General features: G+C 40.8%; 1 protein-coding gene across 3 annotated transcripts in view; it reads right to left on the minus strand.

Annotated features, from left to right (window-relative positions):
* The window catches only part of col4a4 (collagen, type IV, alpha 4), a 241,676-nt gene that overhangs the window by 131,104 nt on the left and 90,500 nt on the right, over nucleotides 1-20,072 (minus strand). For all 3 annotated transcript variants that reach the window (XM_082966130.1, XM_082966129.1, XM_082966128.1), the window contains 5 exons: nucleotides 13,873-14,007; nucleotides 13,566-13,610; nucleotides 9,197-9,313; nucleotides 6,035-6,103; nucleotides 5,610-5,645 (listed from right to left, as the gene is read on the minus strand). In XM_082966130.1, the coding sequence (XP_082822256.1) occupies nucleotides 5,610-5,645; nucleotides 6,035-6,103; nucleotides 9,197-9,313; nucleotides 13,566-13,610; nucleotides 13,873-14,007 (402 nt within the window). The remainder of the gene's footprint in view (nucleotides 1-5,609; nucleotides 5,646-6,034; nucleotides 6,104-9,196; nucleotides 9,314-13,565; nucleotides 13,611-13,872; nucleotides 14,008-20,072) is intronic.

Raw genomic sequence — 20,072 nt, forward strand, 5'->3', positions numbered from 1 at the left:
GTGTTAGTCTACATTGACGACATCCTGTTTTTTTCCCGGTTCTCCATGACAGACAGCTCCTTCAGCGCCTCCTGTAGAATTGTTTGTGAAAGCCGAGAAGTGAGTTCCACCGCTCTACAATCTCCTTTCTGGGATATGTCATCGCTGAGGGAAATGTCCAGATGGATCCTGGAAAGGATTGGCCTCAACCTACGTCCAGGGTGCAGTTGCAACGTTTCCTGGGTTTTGCTAACTTCTACCACCGTTTCATTCGGCGTTACAGCACCCTGGCAGCCCCCCTCTCAACACTCACCTCTCCCAATGTACCGTTCACATGGTCTCCAGCTGTCGACAGAGCCTTTGTGAACCTGAAGCATCGGTTCACCACAGCACCCATCCTCATCCATCCGGATCCGTCCCGTCAATTTGTGGTAGAGCTTGATGCTTCTGATGTTGGAGTGGGGGCCATCCTGTCCCAGCGATCTGCCCAGGACCAAAAGATTCATCCCTGTGCCTTCCTGTCCCATCGTCTCAATCCTGCAGAGAGGAACTACGATGGCGTTGGAAGAGTGGAGGCAGTGGCTGGAAGGAGCAGAACAGCCATTCCTGGTCTGGACCGACCATAAAAATGTGGAATATCTCCGTACAACAAAGCACCTTAACTCCAGGCAGGCCCGGTGGGCTCTCCTGCTTACAAGAGTTAACGTCGACATTCCATACCGCTCAGGGTCCAAGAACGTGAAGCCTGACGCCCTCTCCTGCCTATACAGTTCCTCTGCCAAACCCTCAGTCTCCAAAACCATTCTCCCTACCTCATGCCTTGCAGCCTCAGTGGGTTGGGGTATTGAGACCCTGGTTCGCAAGGCACAACATTCTCAGCCTGAACCTGATGGGGCCCGGCTGACCGGCTGTTTGTCCCTAACTCAGTCCGGTCCCGGGTCCTGGAATGGGCTCATTCCTCAAGGCTGACCTGTCATCCCGGTTCCCGCCGTACCCTAGCAATCCTCTGACAACATTTCTGGTGGCCCACAATGGTTCCTGACATCTCTGCCTTCGTCGCCGCGTGCATGGTGTGTGCCCAGAACAAGACTCCACGGCAAGCTCCTTCTGGCCTTCTTCAGCCACTACCGGTCCCTCATCGTCCCTGGTTTCATATCTCTCTGGATTTTGTCACTGTGCTTCCCCCGTCTGATGGCAACACCGTCATTCTGACAGTGGTGGATCGATTCTCAAAGGTCACTCATTTCATCCCTCTCCCCAAACTACCTTCTGCCAAGGAAACGGCCCAGCTCACGGTTCAGCACGTCTTCAGGATCCATGGACTCCCGGTGGATATGGTTTCCCGACCGGGGTCCTCAGTTCTCGTCTCAGTTCTGGAAGGTGTTCTGCACCCTTATTGGGGCATCGGCAAGCCTATCCTCTGGGTTCCATCCCCAGTCGAACGGCCAGTCGGAGCGAGCTAACCAGGACCTGGAGACCACCCTAAGATGCCTGGTCTCAACCAACCCCACTACCTGGAGCCAACAACTGGTCTGGGTGGAGTATGCAAACAAACAATGCCAGTCAGCCTGCACAGCAGGCCCATCGAAACTATACCAAAACTAATTTCACACATATGTGTTAGCCTATAGACAAGATTAAATTGACAATCTGAGTGACAATATTAAATTGGACTTGAAGAGATGGGCGCATATTGTAATTTACAGATGCAGGGAAAGGATCATCAGTTTATCAAATCCTTCTTCAGAGTCACATGCAGGTAAAACATTTAGATGTCTATGTAGTACCAGAAAGAGCATATTCTGCAGTTTCTATTACACTTACCTTTGTGAAATAACTCTCATAATTCAAGAGGTGTAGCTCTAATTCCAAATTTCACTTTTTCCAAGAATATCCGTGCTGTCCATGCATCTACTTGAGCGGCAGCATTGCTCTGGCTACTAAGCAAAAACAAGTAACATAATCAAATACGCTATTTATTTATGCAATTCGTCCTTTACAATTAATTGTTCATCCACTGGTGTATTTGTTTAAGGAATACAGAAAATAATTAAACCTGTTCACCTGGCTGGTTATATTATTATATTTTTAGTTTCTACTTTGTCAAAAGAAGGTGTAACTGGACTTTATTTATTACTAAGAAAATATACCAATAAAGTTGACTAAAGTTCACATGCACTGTCAACTGTGGGACCTTATATAGACAGGTTGGTGTCTTTCCAAATAATTTCCAATCAATTGAATATACCACAGGTGGACTCCAATCAAGTTGTAGAAACATCTCAAAGATGATCATTGTAAACAGGATTCCTCTTAGCTCAATTTTGATTCTCATAGCAAAAGGTCTGAACTTTTTACCTGTTTTCACTTTCTTATAATGGGGTATTGTTTGTAGATTAATGAGGACAAATGTAATTTAATCCATTAAGAATAAGGCTGTAACGTAACAAAATTTGGAAAAAGTCAAGGGGTCTGAATACTTTCCGAATGCACTGTAGGTTAAATAACAAAGTTGTTTGTTCCCTTTTCCATATTGCCAGCCACACAAAATTTGTAGGGGGATGCTATCTACAGTACAAGTCAAAAGACACACCTACTAATTCCATGGTTTTTCTTTATTTTTACTATTTTCTACATTGTAGAATAATAGTGAAGACATCAAAACTATGAAATAACACATGGAATGTAGTAACCAAAAAAGTGTTAACCTCTATGGGCTAGGTGGGACGCTTGCATCCCACCTACGTAACAGCCACTGCCAGCCTGTGGCGCGATTTTCAAAACCTTAAAAATCCTATTACTTCAATTTCTCAAACATATGACTATTTCACAGCCATTTAAAGACAAGACTCTCGTTAATCTAACCACACTGTCCAATTTCAAAAAGGCTTTACAACGAAAGCAAAACATTAGATTATGTCAGCAGAGTACCAAGCCAGAAATAATCAGACACCCATTTTTCAAGCCAGCATATAATGTCACCAAAACCCAGAAGACAGCTAAATGCAGCACTCACCTTTGATGATCTTCATCAGATGACAACCCTAGGACATTATGTTATACAATACATGCATGTTTTGTTCAATCAAGTTCATATTTATATCAAAAACCAGCTTTTTACATTAGCATGTGACGTTCAGAACTAGCATACCCCCCGCAAACTTCCGGGGAATTCGCTAACATTTTACTAAATTACTCACGATAAACGTTCACAAAAAGCATAACAATTATTTTAAGAATTATAGATACAGACCTCCTCTATGCACTCGATGTGTCCGATTTTAAAATAGCTTTTTGGTGAAAGCACATTTTGCAATATTCTAAGTACATAGCCCAGGCATCACGGGCTCGCTATTTAGACACCCGGCAAGTTTAGCACTCACCATAATCATATTTACTATTATAAAAGTTTGATTACCTTTTGTTGTCTTCGTCAGAATGCACACCCAGGACTGCTACTTCAATAACAAATGTTGGTTTGGTCCAAAATAATCCATCGTTATATCCGAATAGCGGCGTTTTGTTCGTGCGTTCCAGACACTATCCGAAATAGTAAAGAAGTGTCGCGCGCATGGCGCAATTCGTGACAATAAAATTCTAAATATTCCATTACCGTACTTCGAAGCATGTCAACCGCTGTTTAAAATCAATTTTTACGACATTTTTCTCGTAGAAAAGCGATAATATTCCGACAGGGAATCTCCTTTTCGGCAAACAGAGGAAAAAATCCCAAAGGCGGGGGCGGTCGGGGTCACGCGCATAAGCCCAGTGTCCCTTGATCGGCCACTTGAGAAAGGCGATAATGTGTTTCAGCCTGGGGCTGGAATGACGACATTCTGTTTTTTCCCGGGCTCTGAGCGCCTATGGACGACGTGGGAAGTGTCACGTTAGAGCAGAGATCCTTAGTAAATGATAGAGATGGAAAAGAAGTTCAAGAAATGGTCAGACAGGCCACTTCCTGTAAAGGAATCTCTCAGGTTTTGACCTGCCATTTGAGTTCTGTTATACTCACAGACACCATTCAAACAGTTTTAGAAAATTTAGGGTGTTTTCTATCCATATGTAATAAGTATATGCATATTCTAGTTACTGGGTAGGAGTGGTAACCAGATTAAATTGGGTATGTTTTTTATCCAGCCGTGTCAATACTGCCCCCTAGCCCTAACAGGTTAAACAAATGGAAATAGAGAAAGAGAAACTAAAGTCCATCATTACTTTAAGACATGAAGGTCAGTCAATACAGAACATTTCAAGAACTTTGAAAGCTTCTTCAAGTGCAGTCGCAAAATCCATCAGGCACTATGATGAAACTGGCTCTCATGATGACCGTCACAGGAAAGGAAGACACAGAGTTACCACTGCTGCAGAGGATAAGTTCATTAGAGTTAACTGCACCTCAGATTGCAGCCCAAATAAAGGTTTCACAAAGTTCAAGTAACAGACACATCTCAACATCAGATGACCTGGCCTCCACAATCCCCCTACCTCAACCCAATTGAGATGGTTTAGGATGAGTTGGACCGCAGAGTGAAGGAAAAGCAGCCAACAAGTGCTCAGCATATGTGGGAACTCTTTCAAGATTGTTGGAAAAGCATTTCAGGTGAAGCTGGTTGAGAGAATGCCAAGAGTGTGCAAACAGTGGCTACTTTGAAGAATCTAAAATCCCAAAAATATTTTGATTTGTTTAACACATTTTTGGTTACTACATGATTCCATATGTGTTATTTCATAGTGTTGATTTCTTCACTACTATTCTGCAATGTAGAAAATAGTAAAAATAGAAAAACCTTTGAATGAGTAGGTGTGCCCAAACTTTTGACTGGTACTGTATATTTTGGAATGTTGGATGTGGATTTCAGGAGGATGTCAATACAGAAAAAGGAACAAACCACTTTTTTTCTCTTTTTTTTTTTTTTTACTTCAACGAATCATGGCCTGGCATAGGATATCAACACTGACTAGGGTTGGCTGTTATTTGAGTCATAGTTTGACTCTCAAATTCATGTATTGGTGTGTGGTCAGTATTTTTATAGAGAGACCGCCCTGAATTCTACATGGTCAAAAAGTGAGCTTTTGTAATGTAGTAACACATACTGTCCACATCAAGGAAAGTAGCATAATATAAATGAATTAAATATGGAAAAAGAATGAAATATTTTAATTGAGGATGATAGTAAATGAAGCAAACTCACAGATTTGTACAATTATCACTTATATTTCTCACTAATTTAACAATTTAGAGTTAAAAAATGCTCTTTTGCACAATTTAACCGGGCACTCTAGAAAGAGTTCCCATAGTGACTGTGCAGCAGCCCGTTAATTCGCCCTCACTACAAAATCAAAGGTGTTGCTACTTGGTTCAGTTAAGCACTGGGTATATGTCAACCTGCTGCTCTTTTTACGTACATTGTTGGCATGACAAGGACTGTTAGTGAAGATGGCTAAATCGCATTCAGATCTGGAAACCAGGCAATAGTAATGCAGTAGTAACTATGTCGACACATTGAATGTGTCACAGCAGCAAAGGCAGGCACTTGCTGGTAAGGGGGCCATTTTGAAGTAGTGTATGTTGTGACTTGACAGGCTATAGGGAACCCATCCAACAACCGTCCAACAACCATCTTACTCACAGGCAGTCCAGTAACCCCAACACGGCCGACATCACCCTGTCAGATAAGAAGAAGAAAAGAAAAAGAGAAGAAGTCTTAATAACAGAACATACATGGCAGGGTGAGGAGGCATTGGAGCGGGTGAGGATGGGCAAACGGGTGTACAAAGCTAAGAGGGTATAGGAGTGAGAGTCAGGTACACAGACAATGACTGTAGGATGATTGATTGCATAGGGCATATTCATTTTTGTTTTGTATGCAGACATGGGTTGGGCACCTAAAAGGTTTATGACAATCAATCCATCCACCCATCCATCCATCATCAATCAAAAAATTAATCAATCAAATAAGATGAATATTTTGCGTAAGAGATGCAAGCATGTACAGGTGGACACACAAATGAAAGAGACTGTATGGAGAGATGATGGTTGTGAAAGGCCACTTACAGGTATACCAGGGTACTGGATGAACTGAACGGTGGGGACCCCTGGCACTCCTTTGATCCCTGGGAAACCCTGCAGTCATCAATAGAAAATACAGTATATTTGAACATTAATGTATTTGTTACACAGTGGAAACTCACAACCCTATGCAAAATACACAAGAAGCACCGCAAATAACACTGATCTAGAGAAGGCATTTCTAGATCTGGGGCGACAGTACTTCTAGGTCTCAGGAAGGCAGTAGCAAGAGCCCAACTGTGTGATCCGAGGCATGTGGACCACTGTGACAGAGGAAATTCCGCCCAGACCAGGGTGTGAACTCAAAACCCTCTGTACCGTTAACAGAACATACTCAAGAAGCGCTTCTAGGTCTCAGGAAGGCAGTAGCAATAACCTTAGCTATCCCCAATGTCGTGTCTTTGCTATGCCGGATTAAGTGATATGACATGCTATTCTATAAAATAATTTCTCTAATTAATATTACCTGATTAAACTAATCATGTAAATGTAATTAACTAGAAAGTCGGGGCACCACGAAATAATTTTTATAGAGCTGTTATCTTCTGAATAAACTCTTAAAGACCTGGTCATCTTTTACATCAGTAGCAGTCAATTATTAATCGTCACCTTATTCAGTCTCATCTGAACATCATAGAATTCTTGGTTATCTTCACGAACCCTGGCTAACAAGTTGAATCAGCAATGCAAAATTTGGTTAAATTATTTATTTACTAAATACCTAAATAATCACACAGAATGACATAAAAACAGGATTGATCATACATGGAACAAAAGGTTCTGGGTCTCCATGGGGCCTCGTGAGCTATGCTATCGTAAATACATCGGTTTAAAGATTATTAACTTCTGGTTAATCCAGCCGCTTTGTCAGATTTCAAAAAGGCTTTAAGGCGAAAGCATACCATGTGATTATCTGAGGACAGCGCCCCGCTTACAAAAGCATACAAACATTTTACAACCAAGTAAAGGAATTACAAAAGTCAGAAATAGCGATAAAATTAATCACTTACCTTTGAAGATCTTCATATGGTTGCAGTCACAAGAGTCCCAGTTACACAATTAAATGTTTGTTTTGTTCGATAAAGTCACTCTTTATATCCCAAAAACTTTTGTTGGCGCGTTTTGTTCAGTAATCCACTGGCTCAAAGGCGGTCAAAACATGCAGATGAATACATCCTAATAGTACCGGTAAAGTTTGTCGAAACATGTCAAATTATGTTATTAATTAATCCTCAGGTTGTCAATTGTCTAAATAATCGATAATATTTCAACCGGACAATAGCGTCTTCAATAGAAAGGAAAAACAACGAAGGGTGCGCACTCAGTCACGCGCGCAAACCAGCTCTGCATTCTTCCTCAGTCCACAGACATTTTTCAGAAAACAAGCCTGAAACAATGTCTAAAGACTGTTGACATCTAGGAACTGCAATCTGGGTCCTAACCCATTAGATACTCTATAGGCATTCAATTGAAAATACCCACATCAAAAGAATCCCACTTCCTGGATGGATTTTCCTCAGGTTTTTGCCTGCCATATCAGTTCTGTTATACTCACAGACATTTTTTTAACAGTTTTGGAAACGGTAGAGTGTTTTCTATCCAAATCTACCAATTATATGCATATCCTAGCTTCTGGGCCTGAGTAATAGGCAGTTTACTTTGGGCACGCTTCTCATCCAGACGTCGAAATACTGCCCCCAAGCCATAAGAAGTTAACGCATGGACAGCAGTCCTCACGTCCTCGGAACACAAGTTGAATTTTCGTCAACGGGATTATATAGTGGTGAGAGAGAAGGGCGTGTTACATAGTTTACAACCAATGTCTGTTCACTTGGGCGGGGCCACTGAGTGAGCAGAGTTTTTACCTCATGAAAACCATCCTCTCATTTAGAAGCTAAAATTACATTTAATCTTTTCACAAATAGTTTAATATTTAAACATTTAAATTGCACAACAATTCCATGTGAATCTGATAACTAGAATGTGTAGACTTTTCAAGAAACAGTTTATGTCATCCTATCATCAGTAATAATGTCTCAGACGACAACTGATCTGACATCATATTCTTTAAGTACCAACGCATATTTTCAGCTGGTTGGATTACTGAAATATGGTTCCTTTCCCACCCTTCTGATGTTACCATACTCTCTCTATGTTAACAAAGGGCTTTCCAAGAGTCTCATCTGTAGAGTAGAGAGAGAGAAAAGGGGGGAAGGTATTTATGGGGGTCATAAACCTCACCAACAGGCCAACGTCATGACACCTACATATGCATATGTACATTAAATGGTCCACAGTACACTACTGCCCTAACAAGCAAAGGAGCAGTAACTGCACATTTGGTAATTTTTTCTAGATTATATACATGCTTTATCATTTGGCCAAATATCCTGCCTCCATTGTTTTGTATTATGGAGAAATGGGGGGTTATGTTTGCAGAAACGGTAAAAAGTGAAACCAAGGAAAAAGGCAGTAACTGGCATCACTCACGTCAGTTACTGCCTTTTACCTTGATTTAACTGAGCTACAATTCATTTGGCTGTACAAAAAAAAAATGTTGAAGTCATTTTTCGCAGTTTCACTCTATGAGCAGTTACTGCTCTTTTGCTTGGTAGGGCAGACTACATCTCTGTCAGTAATTACTTGTACAGGTGTAGGATCTTCATTTGATCAACCTGTTGTTGCAGGACATGCAAACTTGAAGTGTATTCAAGGTTTTAAAAATAAAATGTCAGACAAAAAATGAAACAACCCTACAAAAATGTATATTCTGTCACACCTGTCTTTGTGCTTGTCTCCACCCCCCTCAAGGTGTCACCCACCCCAGTGTATTCTGTTTGTCTGTTGCCAGTTCGTTTTGTTCGTCAAGCCTACCAGCGTTTTTCCCCTTGCTCCTGTCTGTTTCTAGTTCCTGTTTTCTAGTTTTTCCGGATTTGACCATTCTGCCTGCCCTGACCCTTAGACTGCCTGCCATTCGGTAGCTTTTGGACTCTGATCTGGATGACTGACCTCTGCCTGCCCTTGACCTGTCGTTTTGCCTGCCCCTGTTCCTTCATGTTCTGGGTTCTCAAGGAATGCAGAGTGATATAGCCCCTATCTGTGTCCCCTACACCAGCCACACACAGTTCTGTACTGTACTGTACTCACCGCTCCCCCATCAGGCCCGTCCAGACCATGGATTCCAGGGAAACCACTGTCCCCTTTGGTCCCGTTACAGCCATCAAGCCCTGGTAGACCAGGAACACCCCCCGGCCCAGGGTGACCCTGGAACACACACACGCACACACACACGCACACACATTAGGCTATTTATGCACCATTGGTCATTCCCACTATCCAGTGCCTTTTCTTTCCCCAGGAAATATCACTTCTTATACCATGGCATTGTTGAATAATAGTTTCTGATTTGCTTGAAGGGCATTCTAGAGTGTGCATTATTTCCCTATAACGCACTGTATATTTGCACAGTAGAATTCAATGGCTATAGTTCTTACATGTTCTATGTTTGAGCTGCTTTTGAAAGCAAACGTTGAATTGAAAACATCATTGGCACTGTTGAATTTGATTTTCATAATAGCAAGCTAGGATTGAAGTCTGTAAGCTTAGTTACCAAGGCAACTGCAGTTGCTATCTAGTAAACTTGCTAGATAGCAACAGCAGTTGCCTTGTGTTGAACACATTTATACCTGCAAATGAACACATTTCTAGCTGTACATTTGTTAAATTATAGCCATGGTATAAAATGGATAATCAACTCGAGGCTATATGCATTCTCTGGAAAATAATGCAACTCCGTGGAATGTTAGTTTCACTTTGTTAGCGTTCATTATTTTTCAGAGAACGCATAGCCCCTCGTTGACTATCCCTTACTTATTTAGTGTAAAATGTGGATTCCAAAAGCCTTTAAATATAAGGTTAGGTGTCATTTACCATTAAAGCACAAATATATCGATCTCAAAGGGATTTTATGCATTTTGTTTTCAGTGCATGTTGGCATTTTTGCCATGTCCCCTGGTGCTATTCGTTAACTTCTACTAGAAATATAAACTATAAGATAAAATATTTCTTCATTATTTTATAGTCCTAAAAAACATATCTCTCAGCAATATTTGCTTTCTCATGATTATTGTATTTATTATTATTGTATTTATTATGTTCTGTGTGTCCCTGATATCACTTCCCACTCTGTTAGTTGTTAGTAATTATCCTTTAAGAAAACCCCTTCCCACAATGACATCCTGTTCAGGTAGTGTCATCACTTTGTTGGTGGGAAAACGGTCATTAAAGGATGCTAATGTCAAAGTGAAGTCAAAACTTGCATATTTGATCATTTTAGCATTTCATGACAATAGTCTGTTTGTCTCACTCATACATTTCCACCCTGTTAGGCTAAACTACAGAGAACATTTAGGAAATGTCCAAATGATAAAATTCTTTTTGATATATAAATCAAATCCTCTTTCAGTGTTTACTATATTTACCATTACGCTAACTCAATCGCAATCACCCACAGAGCTATGGCTAATTTAGGCTCCAAATGTTCACCCTGTTAGGTTCACACTGTTAGAATTATGCAACAAACATAATAACAATTTTCTGAAAGTCAAACTTGTCCTTTTTATGATATACTAAAGAAATGAAACATATACAGTACCAGTCAAGGGTTTGGACACACCTACTCATTCAAGGGTTTTTCTTTATTTTTACTATTGTCTACATTGTAGAATAATAGTGAAGACATCAACACTATGAAATAACATATATGGAATCATGTAGTAATCAAAAAAGTGCTAAACAAATCAAAATATATCTTATATTTGAGATTATTTAACCCGCGGTCGCCTGGTGGGGCGCCACAGCGCATTTTGAAAAACATTCGTGCCCATTTTAAATGGCCTACTACTCAAACTCAGAAGCTAGGATATGCATATAATTAATACTTGTGGATAGAAAACACCCTAATATTTCTAAAACTGTTTGAATGGTGTCTGTGAGTATAACAGAACTCATATGGCAGTCAAAACCCCGAGACAGATCGAAACAGGAAGTGGAATTCTGAATTGCGAACTCAACTTCATCACATTGCCTATTAATCACACCGTGAGCTATGGTTCATTGAGCACTTCCTATTGCTTCCACTAGATGTCCCCAGTCTTTACAAAGTGGTTTGAGTCTCCTACTGTTAAAACTGAATGAATGAGACGCTGTGGAACGTGGTCACACGGAGAGGGCCATCACCATTATCACGCCGGCACCCCTGGTTACCCTCCCCTTTCGAAACGTTTTGAAACACAATGCAATCGTCCCCCTCGAATCTTATTGGCTCTCTTGTTGAAAAACGCCCTGAAGATTTATGTTATACAACGTTTGACATGTTTGAACGAACGTAAATGGGAAAAAAATGCATTTTCTCGAAATGGCTGTCCCGCGGCCGACGGAGCATTTGGATTAGCCTTCAGACGCGCTAACAAGAACAAGCTCTTGGAACATAAAGGAGTAATTTTTTCGAACGAAAATAAATTTATTGTGGACCTGGGATTCCTGATGAAGACAACCAAAGGTAAGGGATTATTGACAATAGTATACAAGACTAGATGTGATATGCGATTGTTCCAAGATGGCGCTGACCTGTAACGTAACGCCTAACGTTTTTCTGAGTATCGCATCCCCTTTCATCGCAAAGTATGATTACCCAGTAAAGTTAATTTTAAATCTGGCATTACAGGTGCTTTCAAGAGATATTCATCTATAAATCTTAGAATGACAATATTACATTTTAAAAATGTTTTCGAATAGTAATTTAGTAAATTGTAGCTCTGTTTCATCGGATGCATTTGAGGGAAAATAGTTAGTCAACGTTACGCACCGATGTAAAATGCTGTTTTTATATATAAATATGAACTTTATCGAACAAAAGAATGCATGTATTGTGTAACATGATACATACGCATACGGGACAGAGGCCGCACAGGGGTTAAAGTAGCCACCCTTTGCCTTGATGACAGCTTTGCACACTCTTGGCATTCTTTCAACCAGATTCATGAGGTAGTCACCTGGAATGCACTTCAATTAACCTCTAGGGGACCCCCTTCCCGTTCTCATCCCGGTAACGGGATTGCTTGACAAGATAGCAAAAATCTAATAATTTCAATTTCTCAAACAATCAATTATTTTACACCATTTGAAAGATAAACATCTCCTTAATCCAACCACGTCATCCGGCCGTGAAAATACTGCCTCCTAGCCCAGACAGGTTTTAACAGGTGTGCCTTGTTAAAAGCTTTGTGGCAAGAACAGCTCAAATAAGGAAAGAGAAACGACAGTCCATCATTACTTTAAGACATGAAGGTCAGTCAATTCGAAAATGTCAATAACTTTTCAAGTGCAGTCGCAAAAACCATCAACGCTATGATGAAACTGGCTCTCATGAGGACCGCCACAGGAAAGGAAGATCCAGAGTTACCTCTGCTGCAGAGGATAAGTTCATTAGAGTTTCCAGCCTCAGAAATTGTAGCCCAAAGAAATTCTTCACAGAGTTCAGGTAACAGACACATCTGAACATCAACTGTTCAGAGGAGACTGTGTGAATCAAGACTTCATGGTCGATTTGCTGAATAAAAAACACTACTAAAGGACACCAATAAGCAGATACTTTCTTGGGCCAAGAAACATGAGCAATGGACATTAGACCTGTGGAAATCTGTCATTTCGTCTGATGGGTACCAACCGCCGTGTCTTTTCCTGGTGACACTGTCTGTGATTTATTTAGAATTCAAGGTACACTTAACCAGCATGGCTACCACAGCGTTCTGCAGCGATACGCCATCACATCTGGTTTGCGCTTAGTGGGACTATCATTTGCTTTTCAACAGGATAATAACCCAACACACCTACAAGATGTGTAAGGGCTATTTGACCAAGAAGGAGAGTGATGGAGTGCTACCTCAGATAACCCCAACCTCAACCCAATTCAGATGGTTTGGGAGGAGTTGGACCGCAGAGTGAAGGAAAAGTAGCCAACAAGTGCTCAGCATATGTGTGGACTCCTTCACGACTGTTGGAAAAACATTCCAGGTGAATCTGGTTGAGATAATGCCAAGAGTGTGCAAAGCTGTCATCAAGGCAAAGGGTGGCTACTTTGAAGACTCTAAAATATATATCTGATTTGTTTAACACTTTTTTTGGTTACTACATGATTCCATATGTGTTATTTACTAGTTTTGATGTCCTCAATATTATTCTACCATGAAGAAAATAGTAGAAATAAAGAAAAACCCTTGAATGAGTAGGTGTGTTCAAACTTTTGACTGGTACTGCATACTTTTCCCCAAAAGACGTATGAGGTGCAAAAGGCATAGGAATGACATATGAACTGTACTGTGCAGTATGAAACAGAAAGTAGTTTGCAGTTCATAAGCTAACTATGGTATTACAATATGCCATGGCAAGGAATTGGTCTACAGGTATACACACACACATGTACATACATGCTTCCATTTCCCACACACACACTCACCGGGACACCATCTAGTCCAGGATATCCTGGTACGCCAGCGATACCCTGAAAATGCAGAAACAGATCAGGAGTCAGAACGCACACACACACAAGATCTAATATTTATTTTTCTTTAACCATGTCATGATCTCTCTTTTTCTCCTCGTCCCTCTCCATGTCATTATGACACTTGAAACCAGTTGAGAGTGTGTGAGTGACAGGGATTATTTTGGGTACATGATTACAGTACAAGTACAGTACAGCACAAGTGGGACCTGATCAGGTGAAGTAATCAGGTAAAACTCTAAATATGAGGTATTTAATTTACCACGTCTCCCTTCGGTCCAGATACGCCAGGGAAGCCCTCCTCTCCTCGATAGCCCTTTTCTCCAAGAGGCCCCTGGGGGCCCGGGAACCCTGGTGGCCCCTGAGGCCCCTGTCGTCCTAAAACTCCTGGAACACCCTGGACATCACAGTGACATGTTACAAACACTGGGGATCACGTTTACAAGGCTGCAACATACTGAAAATAACAAATAAATATCATGAATTAAGCTGACATGTCAGAGAGGTATGCCTGTTTTTCAACATTTACACTACATGACCAGAAGTATGTGGAGACCTGCTTATTGAACATCTCATTCCAAAATCATGGGCATTAATATGGATTTGGTTGACCCTTTGCTGCTATAACAGCCCCCACTCTTATGGGAAGGCATTACACTAGATGTTGGAACATTGCTGTGGGGACTTGCTTCCATTCAGCCACAATAGCATCAGTGAGGTCGGGCACTGATGTTGGGGGTTTAGGGCTGGCTCACAGTTGGAGTTCAATTCATCCTAAAGGTGTTCGATGGAGTTGAGGTCAGGGCTCTGTGCAGACCAATCCAGTTCTTCCACACCGATCTTGACAAAACATTTCTGTATGGACCTCGCTTTGTTCACAGGGGCATTGTCATGCTGAAACAGGAAAGAGCCTTCCCCAAACTGTTGCCACAAAGTTGGAAGCACAGAATTGTCTAGAATGTCATTGAATGCTAAGATTTCCCTTCACTGGAACTAAGAGGCCTAGCTCAAACCATGAAAAACAGCCCCAGGTCATTATTCCTCCTCCACCAAGTTGGCACTATGCATTGAGGCAGGTAGCCTTCTCCTGGCATCCGCCAAACCCAAATTCATCCATTGGACTGCCAGACGGTGAAGCATGATTCCTCACTCCAGAAATTTGACAAACTGACTTGTTGGAAAGGTGCCACGTTGAAAGTCTCTGAGCGGTCCAGTAATGCCATTCTACTGCCAATGTTTGTCTATGGAGATTGCATTGCTGTGTTCTCGATTTTATACACCTGTCAGCAACGGGTGTGGCTGAAATAGCCGAATCCACTAATTTGAAGGGGTGTCCACATACTTTTGTATATATAGTGTATTTATATCTGAATCTGAATATTCCACAACATTGTGCCCTGTGTCGCGTTTATTAGGCACCAAACGGAAGAAAACTGACTGAAACAGGGAGGGATTAATTGGACTTGTCCAATAAGAATCACACATTTTTGTTTTCAGCTGCAAAACATTTAACAAACTTTTCCTGCTGTCTGCCCTAATAAACATTGTCCAACTGAACGTGGTCAAAATGAAAATGTGTAGACGAGACCTTGGTACTTTTGGTTTAGTAGATCGAATGTCTTTAGCAGCCCCTACTGAGTAAATGATATAAAGTGAATAAAAATATAAACGCAACATGTAAAGTGTCGGTCCCATGTTTCATGAGCTGAAATTAAAGATCCCAGTAATCTTCCATACGCACAAAAAGCTTGTTTCTCTCAAATCTTGCCAAGATAATTCATCCACCTGACAGTTGTGGCATATCAAGAAGCTGATTAAACAGCATGATCATTATACAGGTGCATTTTGTGCTTGAGACAATGAAAGGCCACTCTAAAATGTGCAGTTTTGTCACACAACACAATGCCACAGATGTCTCAAGTTTTGAGGGAACGTGCAATTGGCATGGAGACTGGAGATATAAGAATATAATAAAAGATAATTTTAGGTTAGTTTCTCTACCATAAACTGCCTCCAACGTTGTTTTAGAGAATTTGGCAGTACGTCCAACTGGCCTCACAACAGCAGACCACGTGTATGGCATCTTGTGGGCAAGCGGTTTACTGATGTCAACGTTGTGAAGAGCCACCAATGATGATGGTTTGGGGTTATGGTATGGGCAGGCATAAGCTATGGACAACAAACACAATTGCATTTTATCGATGGCAATTTGAATGCACAGAGATAACGTGACGAGATCCTGAGGCCCATTGATATGCTATTTATGATAATACAAGGCCCCATGTCGCAAAGGTTCTGTACACAATTCCTGGAAGCTGAACTTTTCCAAGTTCTTTCATGGTCTACATACTCACCAGACATGTCACCCATTGAGCATGTTTGGGATGCTCTGAATCAACGTGTACGACAGCGTGTTCCAGTTGCTGCCAATATCCATCAACTTCACACAGCCATTGAAGAGGAGTGGGACATCATTCAACAGACTAATCAACTCCAAGTAAAGGAGATGTGTTGCGCTACATGAGGCAAATGGTGGTCACACCAGATACTGACTGGTTTTCTGATCCACGCCCCTACCTTTTTTTAATGGGATGTGTGACCAACAGATGCATATCTGTATTCCAAGTCATGTGAAATCCATAGATTAGGGCATAATGAATTTATTTAAATTCACTGATTTCCTTATATGAACTGTAACTCAGTAAAATCTTTCAAATTGTTGCATGTTGCGTTTATATTTTGGTTCAGTATATAGCAGAGTACTAACAGGTAGTCTAGTAATATTTGCTTTCTTCTCTTTCCTAATCTCTTGTGGACAGACAACGTAAACATAAGCATCTGACCAAATTACACAAGATTTTAGTTCTGGGATAACTGAGATTATCTCTTTGCAGACAACCAAACTTGGTAAAAACCGACTGCCACAACATACAGTATGGGTTATTTCTGTGTCCATTTCATTGACTGATCGGTGGTGGCAGTAATCTCTTTAAGTGATAATGCCCGAGAAGCCGGTGTTTGGAGGATATATTTGCACGGGTGTTGTTAGGCCCGAGACGAAGTCGGGTTACCAACATATTAAAATAATGACTGACATATTTTCAATAAAAACGTTTTTATTTTGATGAATTTATTCATACTATCTCATCCTTTCACAAGATATAGTCCCTACACAAATCTAGGGTTGCTACCCAAGCCGGCTGGTTGTTCATTCTATCGGTTCGGTTGCTAGAGACGCAACACAGTTTTTCAGTATTTTTGTTCTGTATCTATGGACCCGACCCAGTCATTCTTTCTAAATGTCCCATTGCTATACTGGCTGGCAACGTTCTTATCCCTGGCTTGCTAGCTAGACAACTACGGCTAACTTACAGTCATGTCAAAAAGTGCAGCCAGAATAACAGCAAAGTAGCCGCATTTGCATTTGCTCAAGCTGTTTTCTAGTGACATTTGCTTGGATATATCCATAACAATGAGCTAATGAGGTGGGATTTCGCCTGGCATAGAAAATGTGCTCTCTCGTCAGGCCCCTGTTGATCAGAGGAGCTAGCCAACAACACAGCTATCACTTCAACAATCACTTCAAACTGAAGCTGGAAAGACCGCAAACTAGTTGCACTTCGTAATGTTTTACCTTTTTTCAATTGACATTTCTTTGTATACAGCGCATTCGGAAAGTATTCAGACCCCTTGCATTTTTCCACATTTTGTTCTAAAATTGATTAAATAAAAAAAATGTCCTCAGCAATCTACACACAATACCTCATAATGACAAAGCAAAAAAAGGTTTTTAGGAATATCTGCAGATGTATTAAAAATAAATAATATAAATACCGTATTTACATAAGTATTCAGACCCTTTGCTAGGAGACTCAAAACTGAGCTCAGGTGAATCCTGTTTCTATTGATCCTCCTTGAGATGTTTCTACAACTTGATTAGAGTCCACCTGTGGTAAATTCAATTGATTGGACATGATTTGGAAAGGCACACACCTGTCTATATAAGGTCCCACATTTTACAGTGCATGTCAAAGCAAAAACCAAGTAATGAGGTCGAAGGAATTGTCCGTAGAGCCAGGACTGTGTCGAGGCACAGATCAAAGGAAGGGTAACAAATAATTTATGCAACATTGGATGCCATTGTGTTCTTGGGGAACGTCATCATTCTTAAATGGAAGAAGTTTGGAACCACCTTGACTCTTCCTAGAGCTGGCCGCCTGGCCAAACAGAGCAATCGGGCGAGAAGGGTCAGGGAGGTGACCAAAAACCCGATGGTCACTCTGACAGAGCTCCAGAGTTCCTCTGTGGAGATGGGAGAACCTTCCAGAAGGACAACCATCTCTGCAACACACCACCAATCAAGCCTTTATGGTAGAGTGGCCAGACGGAAGCCACACCTCAGTAAAGGCACATGACAGACCGCTCGGAGTTTGCCAAAAGGCACCTAAATGACTCACAGACCATGAGAAACAAGATTCTCAGGTCTGATGAAACCAAGATTGAACTCTTTGGCCTAAATGCAAAGTGTCACGTCTGGAGCAGTTGTGTAAAGTACTTAAGTAAAAATACTTTAAACACCGAAAATTGTAAAATTCATGTAATTATCAAGAGAACATCCATGGTCATCCCTATTGCCTCTGATCTGGCGGACTCACTAAACACAAATGCTTCGTTTGTAAATTATGTGTGTGTTGGAGTGTGCCCCTGGCTATCCGTAAATAAAAACTGAAAATGGTGAGGTATGGTTTGCTTAATATAGGGAATTTGAATTATTTTACACTTTTACACTTTTTCAATACTTAGGTGTCATGACATTGCCCTCTTTGGGGATAGCGAGTACCATCCCCCTCTCTCTGCACCATCACCCTCTCTCCCTCACCACCTCTCTGTCTTCCCCCTACCAACAGGCTCTGTTATGCAGGTCATAAATTCCTAGAGGAGTTCTCTCCTCATGGCCAGAGTATAAGAGACAGTGTGTTTTCATAGAGAAAACAAAGGAACTTCTTCCACATCACAGAACTTGAGAACATAACAATATTCATGTTCTGGAGAATGTATAAACGGTCGGTGTAGTAGCCAGCTACGAAGTGGTCCATTTTGTACAATTTAGTGACCTCAGGAAAGACAATACAGCCACATTACCATAACTCTGTTTATACAAGAGGCTTGCATCTAATTGTTGTATAAAATGAATGAGTAAAGATGAAACTATTTGTGAAATTATGTAATGTGATATAAACTGTTTAATGAAGGACACTCCAATTCCCTTTGGGGTTTAACTAAATCATTGGCCCGCCCCATGAGCACAGACATTGATTTCGCGTCATGGGACAGCCCCTTTCTACTGTTATGAATATAACCCCCACCGGGAAGAATTCCCTTCAGACCAGTACCACATCACAGAGGGAGTTAAGGTTTGAGTAGATTGCTGAATCTTTTAACCATACCACGTGGTTAAACTCTGAGACTATCGATCCGACAGAATAAGAGCTACTCTTCGATACTAATTACTAGTCTGCAGCTAGAAATGATGTACCCGTGAATGCGAAGGCCGACAACCGCTGAAACATCAATTCTATAACAACATTGCTGAATGTTACTCTGAACTATCCATTCTAACAACGGCAGAGAGAGAGAGGGCGGACAAACTGTCCAACAGAAACAAACTTTCCAACAGAGATCACGACGACACACTGAGCGTAAATATATATATATTGATTGCAATTATTCCCGAATGAGTGAGCGTTCATGTGCAAAGGATTAGCATTTCAATTGTTAGAATTATCAAGTGTGTAGTGATTCACTTGCGTAATTCACGCCTTTCTCAGTCTATACCCACTTCCCTTTTTGTCTACCAAGCCGCCATGCCGGTTTAGCCCACTAGGGCACATCCCCTATAATTTCCTTGTAACCATATCTACTTTGCTTGAATGTGCATTTCTGTGATTATTTAGTTAGTTAATAAATAAATGATTGAGACAATTGATGTATGGATGATTAATAGTGAAGACTGGGTTTGAGCAAGTAACAAACAATTTACGACGTTTGGAATGAGACTAACGTGAGGTAAAGAATAATTCATTAATTAGAAGACTAATTGATCAGATATTAAAATATCTGAAAGTTATATTAGGAAAATTATAACTTTGTAATCTGAATATTTTCCTTGGTGCCCCGACTTCCTAGTTAATTACATTTACCCGATTAGCTAATCACGTAATAATAATTACAGAGAATTGATTTGATAAACTAACAGTCTTCAGTTTAATGATGCCAAAGACAAAACAAGTATATTTTAGCAGTTACAGTTGAAGTCGAAAATTTACATACACTTAGGTGGCGTCATTAAAACTCGTTTTTTTACCATTCCACAAATTTCTTGTTAACAAACTATAGTTTTGGCAAGTCGGGTAGGACATCTACTTTGTGCATGACACAAGTAATTTTTCCAACAATTGTTTA

The sequence above is a fragment of the Salmo salar genome, chromosome 20 (assembly GCF_965601325.2).
Source record: "Salmo salar chromosome 20, fSalSal1, whole genome shotgun sequence".
NCBI lineage: Eukaryota > Metazoa > Chordata > Actinopteri > Salmoniformes > Salmonidae > Salmo > Salmo salar.